We start from the raw sequence: 13,665 nt of genomic DNA, 5'->3' as shown, positions 1-13,665 counted from the left end.
TACGAAAATTCTTAGTTTTCGTTCTAATCACCCTCTCTAGCTAAAAAAGAACATTATTTACAACCTAGACCTAGACGGGGCAATTCTATTGTCCAATAAAAAGTTTCATCAGGATAACAATAATATCATAAAGCGGATCCCGCGCGACAATGGTTATGCCAATCTTTTCATTCAAAAATGTCTAGAAATTAGATTTATTCATATCCGGTCTAAGATCAAATATATCCATTCGCACAACCCCACGTTCCCCATTGTCCACAATTTCAATTCCTTTTCTCAATATTGATCATTTCAAAAAAATTTCCCGTTTTCTAAAATCCTTAAATTTGGGACTAGGCAATACGACACTAACGAACATTTTCAAATTTTAAATTCGGCTGAATCGTTGTGGTGTCCACAGCAAACCATTTCAAACAAGATACACTCTTGGAAAGTAGCTGCGGATCCGTCATTTTGAAATTTTTTTTTTCCTTAAACTTTTTTTGTACAAGTACCTCACAATATGTGTTAGTTAATGCTGTTAATCGTTTTTAATAACCATTTACTAAAATATTGAGAAAATTTTTTTTTATATCACCCACTCCAACTGTATATAACCCTTTAATGGAAATAATGTAATAACATTGGAAACTCCGCCACGCTATTAGCATAGTATGCTGGTCCCAAGCCCAGGTAAAGGGGGAGGGTCTGACGCAACGTACTCTGTACTATCCTCAGTAAAACAAAAATAAAATGCTGAGATGAAGAAAAGAGAGAAATAGAGTATAGTTGGAGTTATTCCACTATGTTAAATCCTATCTGATCTCTCTTGGTGACAGGACCCGCAACAGGCAGCGTGTCACGCCATTAGTCCAACGCAACATTTTCGTCTCCATTACCGCAAGACGCTATTCATTGTCTTTTATAATCGGCCAACACTCACTCATGGGGATCGGTCGACAAAAATTCTTATGAAATTGTGAATTGGCGAGCGCTTTAACGTCGAAAAACTTGTGGTAGAAATTTTTTTTTCACAGATACTTCCACATTCGCAATGGTTGGTAATCGCGCAGGTGAGATTATCAACTTGTTGATAAAAAACTCGTCACTCACTAGACAGGAAAAACCAACGGTAAGCACTATTCCTAATCAGGTTGTTCATAAGTCCTACCATTTTCAGCAATGAGGATATGGATCTGATAAACAAGGGCAGGAACTACGCCGTAAAGCCAGACCTACCAGCTGAAAACGTTCTTATTGATGTGCAAGGAGTCATAAAATTTATGGGCAACGAAGCAAACGCGGAAATCCGGCACGAAGTATCCAAAGCCATTGCTTCCCAAACTGAGATTCCAAAGTCTGCTAACCGGTGGGAAACAAATATAGTAAGAGAGTCGCAGAAAAAGCCGGTATACTACCAAAAAGCAGACAAAGGTAATGCGATTGTAACTATGAACACAGTGACAATCTAGTTATAGAAAAGTTGACTGGAGGAAACTATTTTGAATTAAGGAATAACCCGTCACCAATATCCATAAAACAAGTAGAGAAAGCCATAAAAGAATGCTCTTTGATGTCAACCAAAAATGCACAAAGCAGGCAATGAGATGAGGGAGATTATTGCCAATTTTAACTCTCTTAGTTACAACATTGCGAAGTGGTTGGTTAATGAATGCCAAAAATTATTTCACATTCAGGGGAAAATACTTCAAGATAACCTCAGGTGTACCGATGGGTAATTCTCTGTTCCCACTCCTAAGTGAAATTTTTATGGCATTGCACTGGAGGAGAAAGTGGAGCAGGATGGATTACTGTCAAATATATGGTTGAAGTACATGGATGACATTTTGGTAGTGATCCCAGCAACAAGTATCAACAATATATTGGGTAACGTTCACACGCTACACCCAAAAATAACCTTCACTCATGAGGTTGAAGTTAATAAGTAATTTCCTTTCTAAGATATATTAATCAAACGTCACAACGGACAACTTTATTTTTCTATTTACAGGAAACCCACCAGCACCCAGCGGACAATCCAGGTTAGTTCGTTCCATATTTACCAGCATAAAATGGCAGCATACGGCCATCAGCACTACCATAGGTACGATAATCAGGAGACATGGACGAAGGATAGAACGTAGTAACCTCATTAAACTCTACATTAAAAAGATCAAGCGTCACCTTCTCTAATCTGTCCAAACATATAAAACGCAGATTAAAAAGGTTCGACATTCAACTGGTAGGATCAAGTCGTATCTAGAACTCAGCTGGCTAGAGAGAAGGACCGACAGTATTTATAAAATCGCTTGCTCAGATTGTTAGAAGTAGTATATCGGACAAACGAAAAGACACTAGATTTAGGGACCATACGAAGGTGAAAGAGTTGGCTATCAAGTGCTCCCGGAAACCCATAAAATCTATGGTGGCTAAACATATGGTAGGATCATCATCATCATCATCAACGGTGCATCCGGTCTAGGCCTGCCTTAATAAGGAACTCCAGACATCCCGGTTTTGCAATCACTCTATCTCAGGCTGGGTCTGCATCGTCTTCTTTTTCTACCATCCACATTGCCCTTATAGACTTTCCGGGCTGGATTGTCCTCATCCATACGGATTAAGTGACCCGCCAACCGCGACCTATTGAGCCGGATTTTAACCACGGTTGTGGATTTCGTCGTTATGTAGACTGCGGAATCGTGCATCCTCATGTAAGGGGCAAAAAATTCTTCAGAGGATTCTTCTCTCGATCGCGGCTAAGAGTTCGCATTTTTTTTGCTAAGAACTTAAGTCTCCGAGAAATACATAAGGACTGGCAAGATCATTGTCTTGTACAGTAAGAGCTTTGATCCTATGGTGAGACGTTTCGAGCGAAACAATTTTTGCAAACTGAAATAGGCTCTGTTGGCAGCCAACAACTGTACGCGGATTTTATCGTCAAAGCTGTTATAGGTTGTGATCTTCGACCGTGGATAGGAGAAATTTTCAACAGTCTCAAAGTTGTAGTCTCCTATTTTCATTGTTTTCGTTTGACTAGTGCGATTCGATGTTGTTCGTTCTTTCGGTTTTGGTTTTGGCGCTGACGTTGCCACCATGTACTTCGCCTTGCCTTTATTAATGTACAGACCAAGATCTCGCGCCGCCTGATCGATCTAGATGAATGGAGGCTGTACATCTCGAGTTGCTCTTCCCATGATGTCAATTTCGTCACCGTAGGCCATTAGTTGGGCGGACTTGGATTTATATCTGCATCGCGAATCACTTCCTCCAGGTCTAGGTTAAAGAGGACGCATATGCGTTACACCGTTGTTGATGTTGAATGGTCTCTAGAGTGATCCTCCTGCTCTCATCTGGCCTCGCACATTGGTCAGGGTCAGTCAGTCAGCTGAATTCTCTCATGGTCGTGTACAGTTTTAACCTGGCTATGCTGTCATAGGCCTGAAGTGAAGCCTCTTCGGTATGGGCCAGTGATGTTCTAGGCGTATGGGGCTATCCGGCCTAGCAAGATAGAGGAGAGTATCTTATAGATGGTACTCAGCAGCACTGCGTGATTAAGTGTATATGGCTTCATTCTGCTGACTTGTTGGTAAAACTTGCACGGTTTGCCAGGCTTCCTTTTTTCGTCCGTGAAGTCGCCTCTCCGCTCGACGGGGTTCGTGATAAGTCTCTGCGGGTGCCCGCGTTCGTAGAGAATGCAACATTACTGGGTATGCGGTATTTTTCCGTTGTTGGCTTATCTTCATCGTCAAACCAGTCGTTCCGATTTTTATTGCGGCTGGGGCGAAGTAACTTTGTGGCCGTATCGATGATAACGTTCTTCAGGTGGTTGTGAAGATCATTTGCTCATGCTTCATCTCCAGGACATTTGTTAGCTGCGGTTATTGCGGCATCCATTTCCCCTTTATAGGTGTTACGGAGGGCTGTGTTGTGAATGCTTCCGTATTCGCTCTCACCTGATTGTCAGAGGGGTAAATTGCGTCGTAATTTCGAGCTCGCGCACTATGCCATCGAGATAGTGGTTCGAGTCTATTTCGACCCCTTCATGTGAGCTATTGGGCCGACGTATCGCCTGAATACGGGCTCCGTCCCTACTTGACTGTTGAAATCTCCAAATATGATTTTGATATCATACTTGGAATAGACTTCGAGGGTCCGCTCGACTGCCTCGTAGACGGTATCCTTCTCTAACTCTGCAGTCGCCTCTGTAGGGGCGTAAACGTTTATGAGGGTTATATTTGTAAATTTGCCTCGTAAACGCAGAGTGCATAGCATTTCGCTTATATTTTAAAAGCCGATAACAGCAGGTTTCATTTTCTGGCTGACTAAGAAACCTACTCCGAGCACATGGTTTACTGGATGGCCGTAATAATATACGGTGTAGTGACTCTTTTCCAGGAAACCGGACTCTGTTCAACGCATCTCCTGTAACGCTGTTACATCAACCCTATATTGGGACAGGGTATCGGCTAGTTGCTTGGCAGCTCCATCTCTGTTCAGGGTGCGTACGTTCTATGAAATCAAACCCACCCAAAATTGGGCAAATCATTATTCCGTTGTCGTTTCCGGGTTCGTCGTTTTGAAATCCATCCTATCCGAGGCTCCTTCCGTGGCTGTGTAACTTTGGTTTTTCGTGTAGGGTTGCCAGCCCTACCCAACCCCCGACTTGGAGGACAGTTGGTACATTTTGTTCCGTTTTTAGGCGTGGGAGAGTCGCCTTCATCCTTCTCCGCCTGCAGTATTTCATGAAGAAAGAACTTTCAGTGATCGCCATGTTGAGGTGGAGATGGGGCTTGGTAGTAAAGCTGTTGGTGTGGGTTCAACAGGCGTTTTCCAGGACCTACGCTACCCTTTGACCATACCTACCACATGGTGGAATCGAGGATCTGAAATTATTAAAGCTGGTAAGAAAAATTAACCAGCTGGACGCCTACGAAAGCTTATTCATTAGCAAACAGCCGGTAGACACTAGATTGAATTCAGATCTAGGTAATTGCTATTTCCCGTTATTGAAAAAACTTGCCAGAAACTAATAAAAAATTCTTCTTCTTTCAGGATGTACAAATAAGTGTTTAAAATGTAATTAAATGTTTCTTCTTTTTGCTGATTTAGATATAAATCTTCAAAAACTAATTTAGCTAAGTTGAAATTAATGCCCATGTTTTTTTACAGTTGGTATATAAGTTAAGAAAAGAACTAGGTGTTTTTCCTTATACTGTAAATATTTTTATTTTTCTCCCGCATACAATTGTTTCGGAGACCGCGTGCCTCCTTCCTCAGTGCTAGTAGTAGATTAGGTAGTAGCACGTTGGAAGGAGGCACGTGGTCTCCACATTGCTATCCGTTGTTGACCACGTACTATAACTGCATAGTGCGTATAGCCAAGTTTACGGCTAGCCGAAGCTCGTAGTGCGTACAGGTATGCGCGGTTGCATATTAAAATAAAAAAGCAGGTAGACGCCCAGGTGGTTGACGGCAACTACGTATGAGCCTTGACTGAAGGACAGTTACTAATTAATTTATTAGGGAATCTCGATAACATTACCATAAAATATTAAATCTCGTCTGAAGTCATAAATATAAGTTGCTTGTGGCTTCCGCTTCGAATCCGGAAATGCAATTTCAGTCTAAATGATGTTAAATGCATCAAACCACACAAGGTAGTGGTTTTGTAGTAACCTTTATCAACCTAGTACCATTTTTTCATACAATTTGTTGGCAGAGTTGGTGATTATCCGGCTTAGAATCAACTTATTTTGATATTTAAAGAGGTCGATTTACTCAACTTAATCAGTGCAAAATCAGAATTCAATAGTTCTCGGAGAAATTTGTACTAACATGTTGCGATATATTTCTATTATCATTTTTGTTGTCCTCCTAAATTTCGGGATTTCGAACCCTCAAAACTTGAAAATAGTGAATGGTGTGCCTGCAGAATTAGGGGAGTTTCCTTTTATGGTAATATAATTTGTAACAGTATCCTTTGAAAGATTTGATATTATAAAGATTATTTGAGTAAGGGCGGTCCGAAGTTATTAGCTATTTTTATATCAGTGAAGGAATTGTTCATAAATTTTGGTGTAGAAGGGTCTATCTATAGTCCACAGAGATAATACGTTTCACTGCAAAGTCTTTGCGATTGTAAAGAAGTGTATTGCTATATCTTTGCTTGCCGCAAATGCATTTCTAGCGTTGTTTACAGAGATAAAACTGTGAAACTGAAAACAGAATAATTTTAAAATAGAGCTGGTTCGGGGGAAGATTCTTTGAACTATAGCAGACGCCGAAACGATGGTTTCAGCCATTTCAATGCATAATTTGGTTATTAGATCGAGAATCTTTAGTGCTTTATGTAAGTTGTCCGAAACTCATACAATCACTGAAATCACTACGGTGGCTATTTGAAACTTCTGTAGCCTCCACATCCGCCTCATATTGCGTAGGCGCCCTTTGAACTGATATTTGAAAAGATGCTCAAAGTATTCTCCGTTTGCGATAAAAGGCGACTAAAAGGGATAGCGCTTTCTGGGCTAGTAACCCAGACTATGTGAATCGGAACCTAGAATGCTGGACCCTGCAAAGTATGTCTTTCCGTCTTCTGGCACTATGCTTTTATACTCTGGTAAGTCTAGTGGTAGTAGACACAAATCTGCCAAGCCATTGCAGACGACTATCTTATGTGTAAAATTCCGTTCCAGGTTAAAAACCAACGAAAATTTCCTTTATAGAAAGAAGGATGCTTTCTATGAGTAACAACGCCCAGCGGCGCCCGGCGGGTCACCTAATCCGTATGGATGAGGATGTTCCAGCCCGGAAAGTCTATAAGAGCAATATCTATGCTAGAAAAAGAAGACGAGGCAGACCCTGCCTAAGATGAAGCGATGGCGTGGGTCAGGACGCCAGACAGCTTTTAGGGATATCGAATTGGTGAATCTCGGCGCAAAACCAGGACGTCTGGAGTTTCTTATTGGGGCAGGCCTAGACCGGATACCGGATGATATGATAAGAAGAAATGGTCTTAATTACCGTAATAACAATGTTACAAAGTTTGACGATCTTTGGAGCTTTCATTGTTGCATCTATGGGGGCACATTATTCGGGTTGTGTTTCGATTAACTGGCATCTGTTCCAATCAGCTAAATTTCGGTTAGCAGTAAATTTAAGAGTTGTTTTCTGAAAGCGCGTAACAAAGTGGCTTCCCTTCGCTTGCATGTCATTATTGCATCTGCTCCAAAGAGAATGAACGTCAGCCCTCCCAAATTTATTATGGGCTGCCTCTTCAATTTGGCAGCCGCCTAGCAGTGTGAAAACTTTCTGGCTACACAAGTGACGCAAACTTTAAACAATCCGCCTGAGAATATTTTCGAGGATTGAGGCGCCATCCTCTTTACCTCTGTTACGGATGAAATTGCCGGCAATGTTTTAAAAAGACATCACAAGACCTGACTGACTGCGGAAACGTCGAGGCAGATTGCTAAATGTTAGGAGCTGAGGCTTCTTTTGATGGCTGCTGAAAAGATGGGAGGAGCACTTCAAGCGGACTAAAGCCGGTCTTCATGCAAAACTTTTAAGTGAGGTCTCTATAGTTTCCGTAGAATTTTTAATTCCACTTATTCGTAAATCTTGAAAATCTGACATCAACCTAAAATCTACTATGCATTGAGTAACACCTTTAATACCTGATCAACAGAGACAAGGTTGGATTCCGCTCAGGATAATCCTGTGCCGACCATATTAATGTCATTCGGATCAGTTTGAAACAGTGCTCGAAGTTTAGGTCCCCACTTCACCAGCTCGTCATCGAATGGCCCTGGATTTGGAAAATTCGCGCTTTCTTCTCGACAACGGTAGCGAGGATTATCAGAACACTCGATTTCTCCAACTTGCCCGGGAATTCTAGCGACATAAGCTGGATATTCTAAGCCTAAGCGAAGTAGAGAGACAGAGAGAGAGAGTACTCTCCTCTCTATTGCCACATTAACGGCAATGTGCTTTTGTACTCTGGAAAGTCAACTGCTAGAATACGCGAATCCAGTGTCGGGTTGCTTCTGACCGCTACCGCAAAGCGCGGTATCTTGACCTGGGAGACAGTTTCTGACAGACTTCCAACTGCAAGTTCAACATCGACCGCTTGTATGATACAGTCTTTGCTCGACAGTCGGAGAGCTATCTTGCTGATCAGATGGCAGATATACTGAGTAACCGACCTGAGAATATCGATGAGCATTGGGCGGTTATCAAAAATGCTCTTTTCTCGGGTGCAGCACGGGTCGTCGGCCACGTCCCGAAAGGGCGTCATAAGATCTGGCTGACTGCAGAGTCGTGGAAGCGGATCAATGAATAGAAGGGGTTGAAGGCTCTGCTGATCGTTGCGAGTGATGACGGGCGTGACGCGCTCGAACTCCGACTCCGGGCGAAATCCTGAGAAGTTCAGCGTAGTGTACGCCATGAAAAGAGTGAAAATACTATTGCGCTGATCAGAGAAGCGGAGATCGCAATGATTTCAGAACTATATGCAGCAGCACGAGCGAGTTCGCATGTAGTTGCAAATCTTTCGATGGCCCTGCGATAGATGTCAACGGTCGACTTCTCATCCATGATGATGAATAACTGAAGAAGTACCACACCACGTTTCGTAACCGTATCATATCCGGTGAAACTCTTCCTCTTGTGGATGAAATGGCTAGCCACCGTAACATGTAATGCAGACTGTTAGGATTTTGAGGTCCAAAGTGGAGTCCGCCGGAGTTGCATCCTGTCACCGATATTATTTCTCCTTGTTACCCGTGACGTTCTTCATGCTGGCTTGTTTCAATGGATGGTGTCATCATTCTTCAAAAACTTCGACTACGTTGATGACATCTTTTTACTTTCTCAACCCTCTCACCGGGTCATGCGCTTTGGCCAAATGGCTTTGGATTTAGAAAGTGAACGACAGGAGTGCACTGGTCTGATTCTATCTCAAACGAAGAGCTTGGTCATTAAGGAGGGGCGGCAATTGCATTGCCTACGGACTACGCTGACATACATAGCACTCTTCTATATGCTGTATGTAGACGTTGTGTCCTGGGAGGCTCCTTTTCACATTTTTGGTCATTCTGAATATTCCGTTTGTAAATAGCTTTTACTTGATAGTGAAGCAACTTGAAATAATCTTAGGAATATTTTCCTGTCTCGAAAAATAGTACACCTTTAGTCAGATATATGTTGTAACCTTCCTTTTCAACGCTTGGCAACAATAAATGTTTTATATGTCCTTCGTGAATGCGTTGGAATTCGAATTAATAAAGACTTTCGATATATTTCAATTTTATTGGCTGTCTATCTGCCATTTTTTACAGCTTTGTATCTATCATGATACCGAGGCATTTCACCACCGACATTGACTAGACCATGGTTACACCAACCTGAATAGGGAAGACTGTGGGAAGGCTCTCGTTGGTCAGGACAACGACTTCGATTTTTTCCAGAGGTAGGGAGAATCTATGTTAAGTCATTCAACTGCTTACTCGCCGCATCCCCATTCCCAGTGTGCACTGAGCTTGCTCAAGCGTGTGTGTGGTAACCAGTGCCGCAACATCGTCCGCGTATCTGACCAGATGCTACTCATCAGGCAGCTCGAGTCGTAGGAGACTATTGTATAAGAGGTTCTAAAAATTGGGGGCGAATATGAACTTCATTTCGTTCTGTCTTTCCCGGATTTCGCAGAGCAGGACGCGGTTCTTTAAACAACCTCTCAATATCTGTAATAGGAAGCCTAGTGTATGAAAACGATTTTCCAGTGCATCGAGCATGTGCCACCACCTTGCAGAATTGCGTTTCTTACGTCTGGGGTCACCTGTGTGGCGACTGTGTGCCTCAGCCGGTTTCACCGCTTGGACCACCTTCTTTGACGCATCAATTGTGGATGGCCCTGCTTTAGAACCATATTGTGCTGGTGAGTATTCTCGTTTTGAATTCTTACTCGCTGAGCAATCCAGCGGAATCTGCGGCAATTCCTTCGCAGGTTTGCAGTTTCAGTCCACCAGTATACAGGTAATTCCTGGGACGCAGTTTCCTGAGAGATGGTCGATGCAGAGCAAGCTGCGGTGATACCACTTACCACTAATTTACCCCTCTTGAGAGAGCTTTGAAAAATTTTTCAAAGTCGGTTCCTCTGATGCTTCACCTGATAGGTGTTTGTCGGACGTCAGAACATTTGGCGAAACTGTTTGCCACTTCGAAGAAAATGTAATGATGATCACTGGGCGTGAAATCTTCCTGTACCTTCCATCGTAGGACGTTGAAATTAAGGATAGAATAGAAAGAGTTACGTCCGGGAGAGTACTGTTGTTATCAGGGCGTCGTAATGCCGGAGTTCTATCGCTGTTTAAGATAATAAGTCATATCCTGTCGGTCAGCTTAAAAATCTGTGTGCCTCGAGAATCTGGTTGAGGCATGCTCCATTCAAGGGTCCTGCGGTTAACGTCTCTTCCGACTAGAATTCTGCATTACGTGTTTCTAATCTCGTTCTCAAAGGCGATGAGCCTATTCTGAAAAAAAATGTTGAAAAACATCATTTCCACACAACACACCCAACCCAAACCGTCTCTTCGACCATGGGCACGCATTTGCAAGGTAACCGTATATTCCACCCAAATAGCAGGAGTGCCAGATATATCGCTATACCAGGATGATGAGCTCTTATCTCGGTACTGCTCGCTGAGAAGCAATAAATCAACTCTTCTTTCTTGCTCCATCTGTCTCATCAGATTGTGAGCAGTTACACTCCTATGTTGGTTTGTGTCGAACGTTGTTGTTGAGTTTACTACTTTTTTCGACGGTGTTTGGTCCGCTGGGTTATCTCCTTCTTTTCGCTGCGTCCTCGTCGTTTTCAACTCGCCTCCTTTTGTCAATTGCTTGTTCCCCATCCGGCGGCTTGAGTGCACTCCGTTTTGTGAACTAGGGGCTACACTAGCGATGTGTTTTTTCTTCAGCTCCTCTTCGGCTGTCTTTTAGGAGGTGGTGTGCAATAAGGGCCGGCAATTTTCCTGTCTCCATTATGACATCTATGGAAATGTTTTTTGCGACGATGATAGAAGCCTTCATTTTCTTTCTTGACTAGCTTTTGTTCCTCTACCCTTGTATTTCGGATGAGGTGGCAAGACTTCCATTTCGGCTTGGTTGGGGAATCCGTCACCCTTTTTCGTCATAGGGGGTGTCACTTAGTTCCGAATTGGCCATATTTTCTCATAACCCCCTTTTTGGAACTCTAATTCGAAGATGTCTTTGATTCTTGGCCGCCAGGGCTCTTAAATTCTACGGTATTAACTTTTTTCCACTTCAAGTCGCCTTCACCGTTGGGACAGTGGGCCCTTTTACTTTTTCAGTAGGTGACCGTAGAATCTCCTTTCAGCCGCTTGAAGCGTTGAGCGTGGTGTAGAGTTGCTCCTTCTAAATATTTCGGCTTGCCGGTTGTGTCGTCGAGTTTGTTATTGCTGTTGTTGTTGTTTAATTTGGGTCCGAGGTGCAAGTCGCTATATCCTGTAGAAAGTGCAGGCCATGCGTGGGTTGACACAAGTCCTTATAAGAGTTTCTTCAGAGTCGGCACCAGGCGCTAGTCCGGAGTCCATCCCAACAGAGTCCGCCCTGCCAAGTTAATGGTGTCATAGCTTTGAACGTACCTGCAGTCCTGTAATCGCCTACTTTAGATAACTAACTAAAGTTAATGTGTTACCCTTTATTAAATTTGATTTTGTCGTTTTTTTCTTGTTAATATTGTTCAAATAAATGGTTGCTTTATAAAGTGGACGTATCATTTTGTGGCGGTAAATTTTGCAAAATTTTTGTGAATAATTTTATTATTATATTGCGCTAAACTTGTACGAAATATGCCCAAGTGCTTCTGTTAAATATTTCATTGAGAAATTAATATAACTATTTACAAGAAATATAATTTTGTGGAGGAGTGTGTGTTTGTAAAATATAACGACTGGCCTGATTTTGAACACTCTGCCAGAAGTCTCTGTTCTGATTTAAATTCCAAGGTGGATTCCATTAATGTGTTATTTGTTCTTCTCTACTCGTTTGATACCTGCGGATGCGATAAGAACATACCGTAAATCCCTCCTTCAGCACTTCACATGATAGCAATCCACAATTGATGCGAATAATTGCAGTCATCAATGATACCTGCAACATGTTTATGCTTCCTTGGCTATGAATCTGACAGAAGTGCTTGGGTGACATTCAATTTATCCAGCCTTCTGCGCATACCACTCTTAACTTCAGTTTTGGGTCACGTAGTTCTTTTATTAGCTGTCGTTTACGTACTGACCGCAAATCAATCTTTCTTTTCTTTTACCCCTTCCAGGCTTTTTTGAGATCAACGACAAACTGGTATTTCTGCGGATGTACGTTCATTAATGAAGAATGGCTACTAACTGCAGCTTTTTGCTCAACTTTGATTCGTCCCGACGATGTAGTAGAAGTGGTCTATGGAGTGGTGGATTATTCCCAAGAGGATGCAAATATCACTAAAGTAAGGCGATTTATCGTTCACGAGGATTACAGTCCTCATTCAAGATACGACAATGACGTCGCCTTGGTTCAATTGACGGTTCCAGTTGCCTTCAACCGTTTGGTGCAGCCAGTTAAACTTCCACGCTCGAATGAAGAGGTTTCAATTGATGCTTCTGCTACTCTTCTTGGATGGGGTTTGATAAGGGTATGTGCTCCACAATTATGGATGTATTTATATTTGTTGTTGTTTTCTAAAAATTGCGAGATGCGATAATTATGTCATATTGGAATTACATTTTCAGGATGGTCCTATATCAAGCCGTGGGAATTTGATGAAAGCAAACGTGACTACTTTCTCTAATAAAGAGTGTGGAATTGCTCTGAAAACACTGGTTTGCGCTGGCTCCCGCACAGGTCGCATAGGACAATGCCATTGTGATACCGGTGGAGCTTTGTTACTTGGTGATGCTCAAATTGGCATTATATTGTCTACTAGAAAACGCTGCAGTCAAGGACCGTATATGGATATTCTAATAAAAGTTTCCTCATACTCTGCCTGGATCCAATCGAAAATTGAATCAGCAAATTAAGTTAATTTCAATACAAAATCATTTGTAAGATTTAGTTGTTTTTAAAAGTACTTTGAAAATAAAGACATTTCCAAATTCGATTCACTTAAAAATTATGAAATATAACTTTCTGTCGTTTCCTCAATATTTTTCGAACTAACCGTACCATGATATGTATTTACACATGTAAAGGTTTCACAGGATGTGACAATTCAGTGAAGCTGCATCGAAATGCTGGTGGACTTGCACTTTTGACCTTGTCCCGCTCTTTAGGTTTGCGATATTGATTGCAGGCAATTCGGATGGGGTTTCCTGTCATACCCAATCAACACAGTCATCACAAGTATGGAATAGTTTCATTCGAAAACTAAAATGATAATGATAGTTAAGAACTTCCTGAAAGGGAGGAATTACTATAGTTTGAATGGTGTCTCGAGGAGTAGGTGCGATGTTAAGGGGTGAAGACCATTTTTAAGGTTTTGTGTAAAACAACACCTTATTAAAGTCGGTTTACTATCTGTCTGTTTGTCTGTCTGTCACACGCATTTTCTCAGGGACGGTTGTGGCCATTGACACCAAATTTGGTACAAAGTTGGGAACTTTGAACGCTCACGCA

The 13,665-nt window shown here is 42.1% G+C and overlaps 1 protein-coding gene across 1 annotated transcript; it reads left to right on the top strand.

Moving 5' to 3' along the window:
- Positions 1–5,713: 5,713 nt before the first annotated feature.
- Positions 5,714–13,150, top strand: LOC119649770 (chymotrypsin-1-like). The gene is made up of 3 exons (XM_038052070.1): positions 5,714–5,937; positions 12,332–12,685; positions 12,783–13,150. The coding sequence occupies exons 1-3, from the start codon at positions 5,818–5,820 to the stop codon at positions 13,068–13,070; spliced, it is 762 nt and encodes a 253-aa protein (XP_037907998.1). The 5' UTR covers positions 5,714–5,817; the 3' UTR covers positions 13,071–13,150.
- Positions 13,151–13,665: the final 515 nt, after the last annotated feature.

The sequence above is a fragment of the Hermetia illucens genome, chromosome 2 (genome assembly GCF_905115235.1).
Source record: "Hermetia illucens chromosome 2, iHerIll2.2.curated.20191125, whole genome shotgun sequence".
Taxonomy (NCBI): domain Eukaryota; kingdom Metazoa; phylum Arthropoda; class Insecta; order Diptera; family Stratiomyidae; genus Hermetia; species Hermetia illucens.
Note: the sequence above shows the minus strand (reverse complement) of the source record. Positions and strands in the feature narration are given on the sequence as shown.

Excerpts from the sequence above, each read along its gene's own strand:
- LOC119649770 (XM_038052070.1), top strand. The coding sequence starts at position 5,818 with ATGTTGCGATATATTTCTATTATCATTTTTGTTGTCCTCCTAAATTTC. Across the intron at positions 5,938-12,331 it reads TAGGGGAGTTTCCTTTTATG|GCTTTTTTGAGATCAACGAC; the intron begins GTAATATAATTT and ends TACCCCTTCCAG. Across the intron at positions 12,686-12,782 it reads TTGGATGGGGTTTGATAAGG|GATGGTCCTATATCAAGCCG; the intron begins GTATGTGCTCCA and ends TTACATTTTCAG.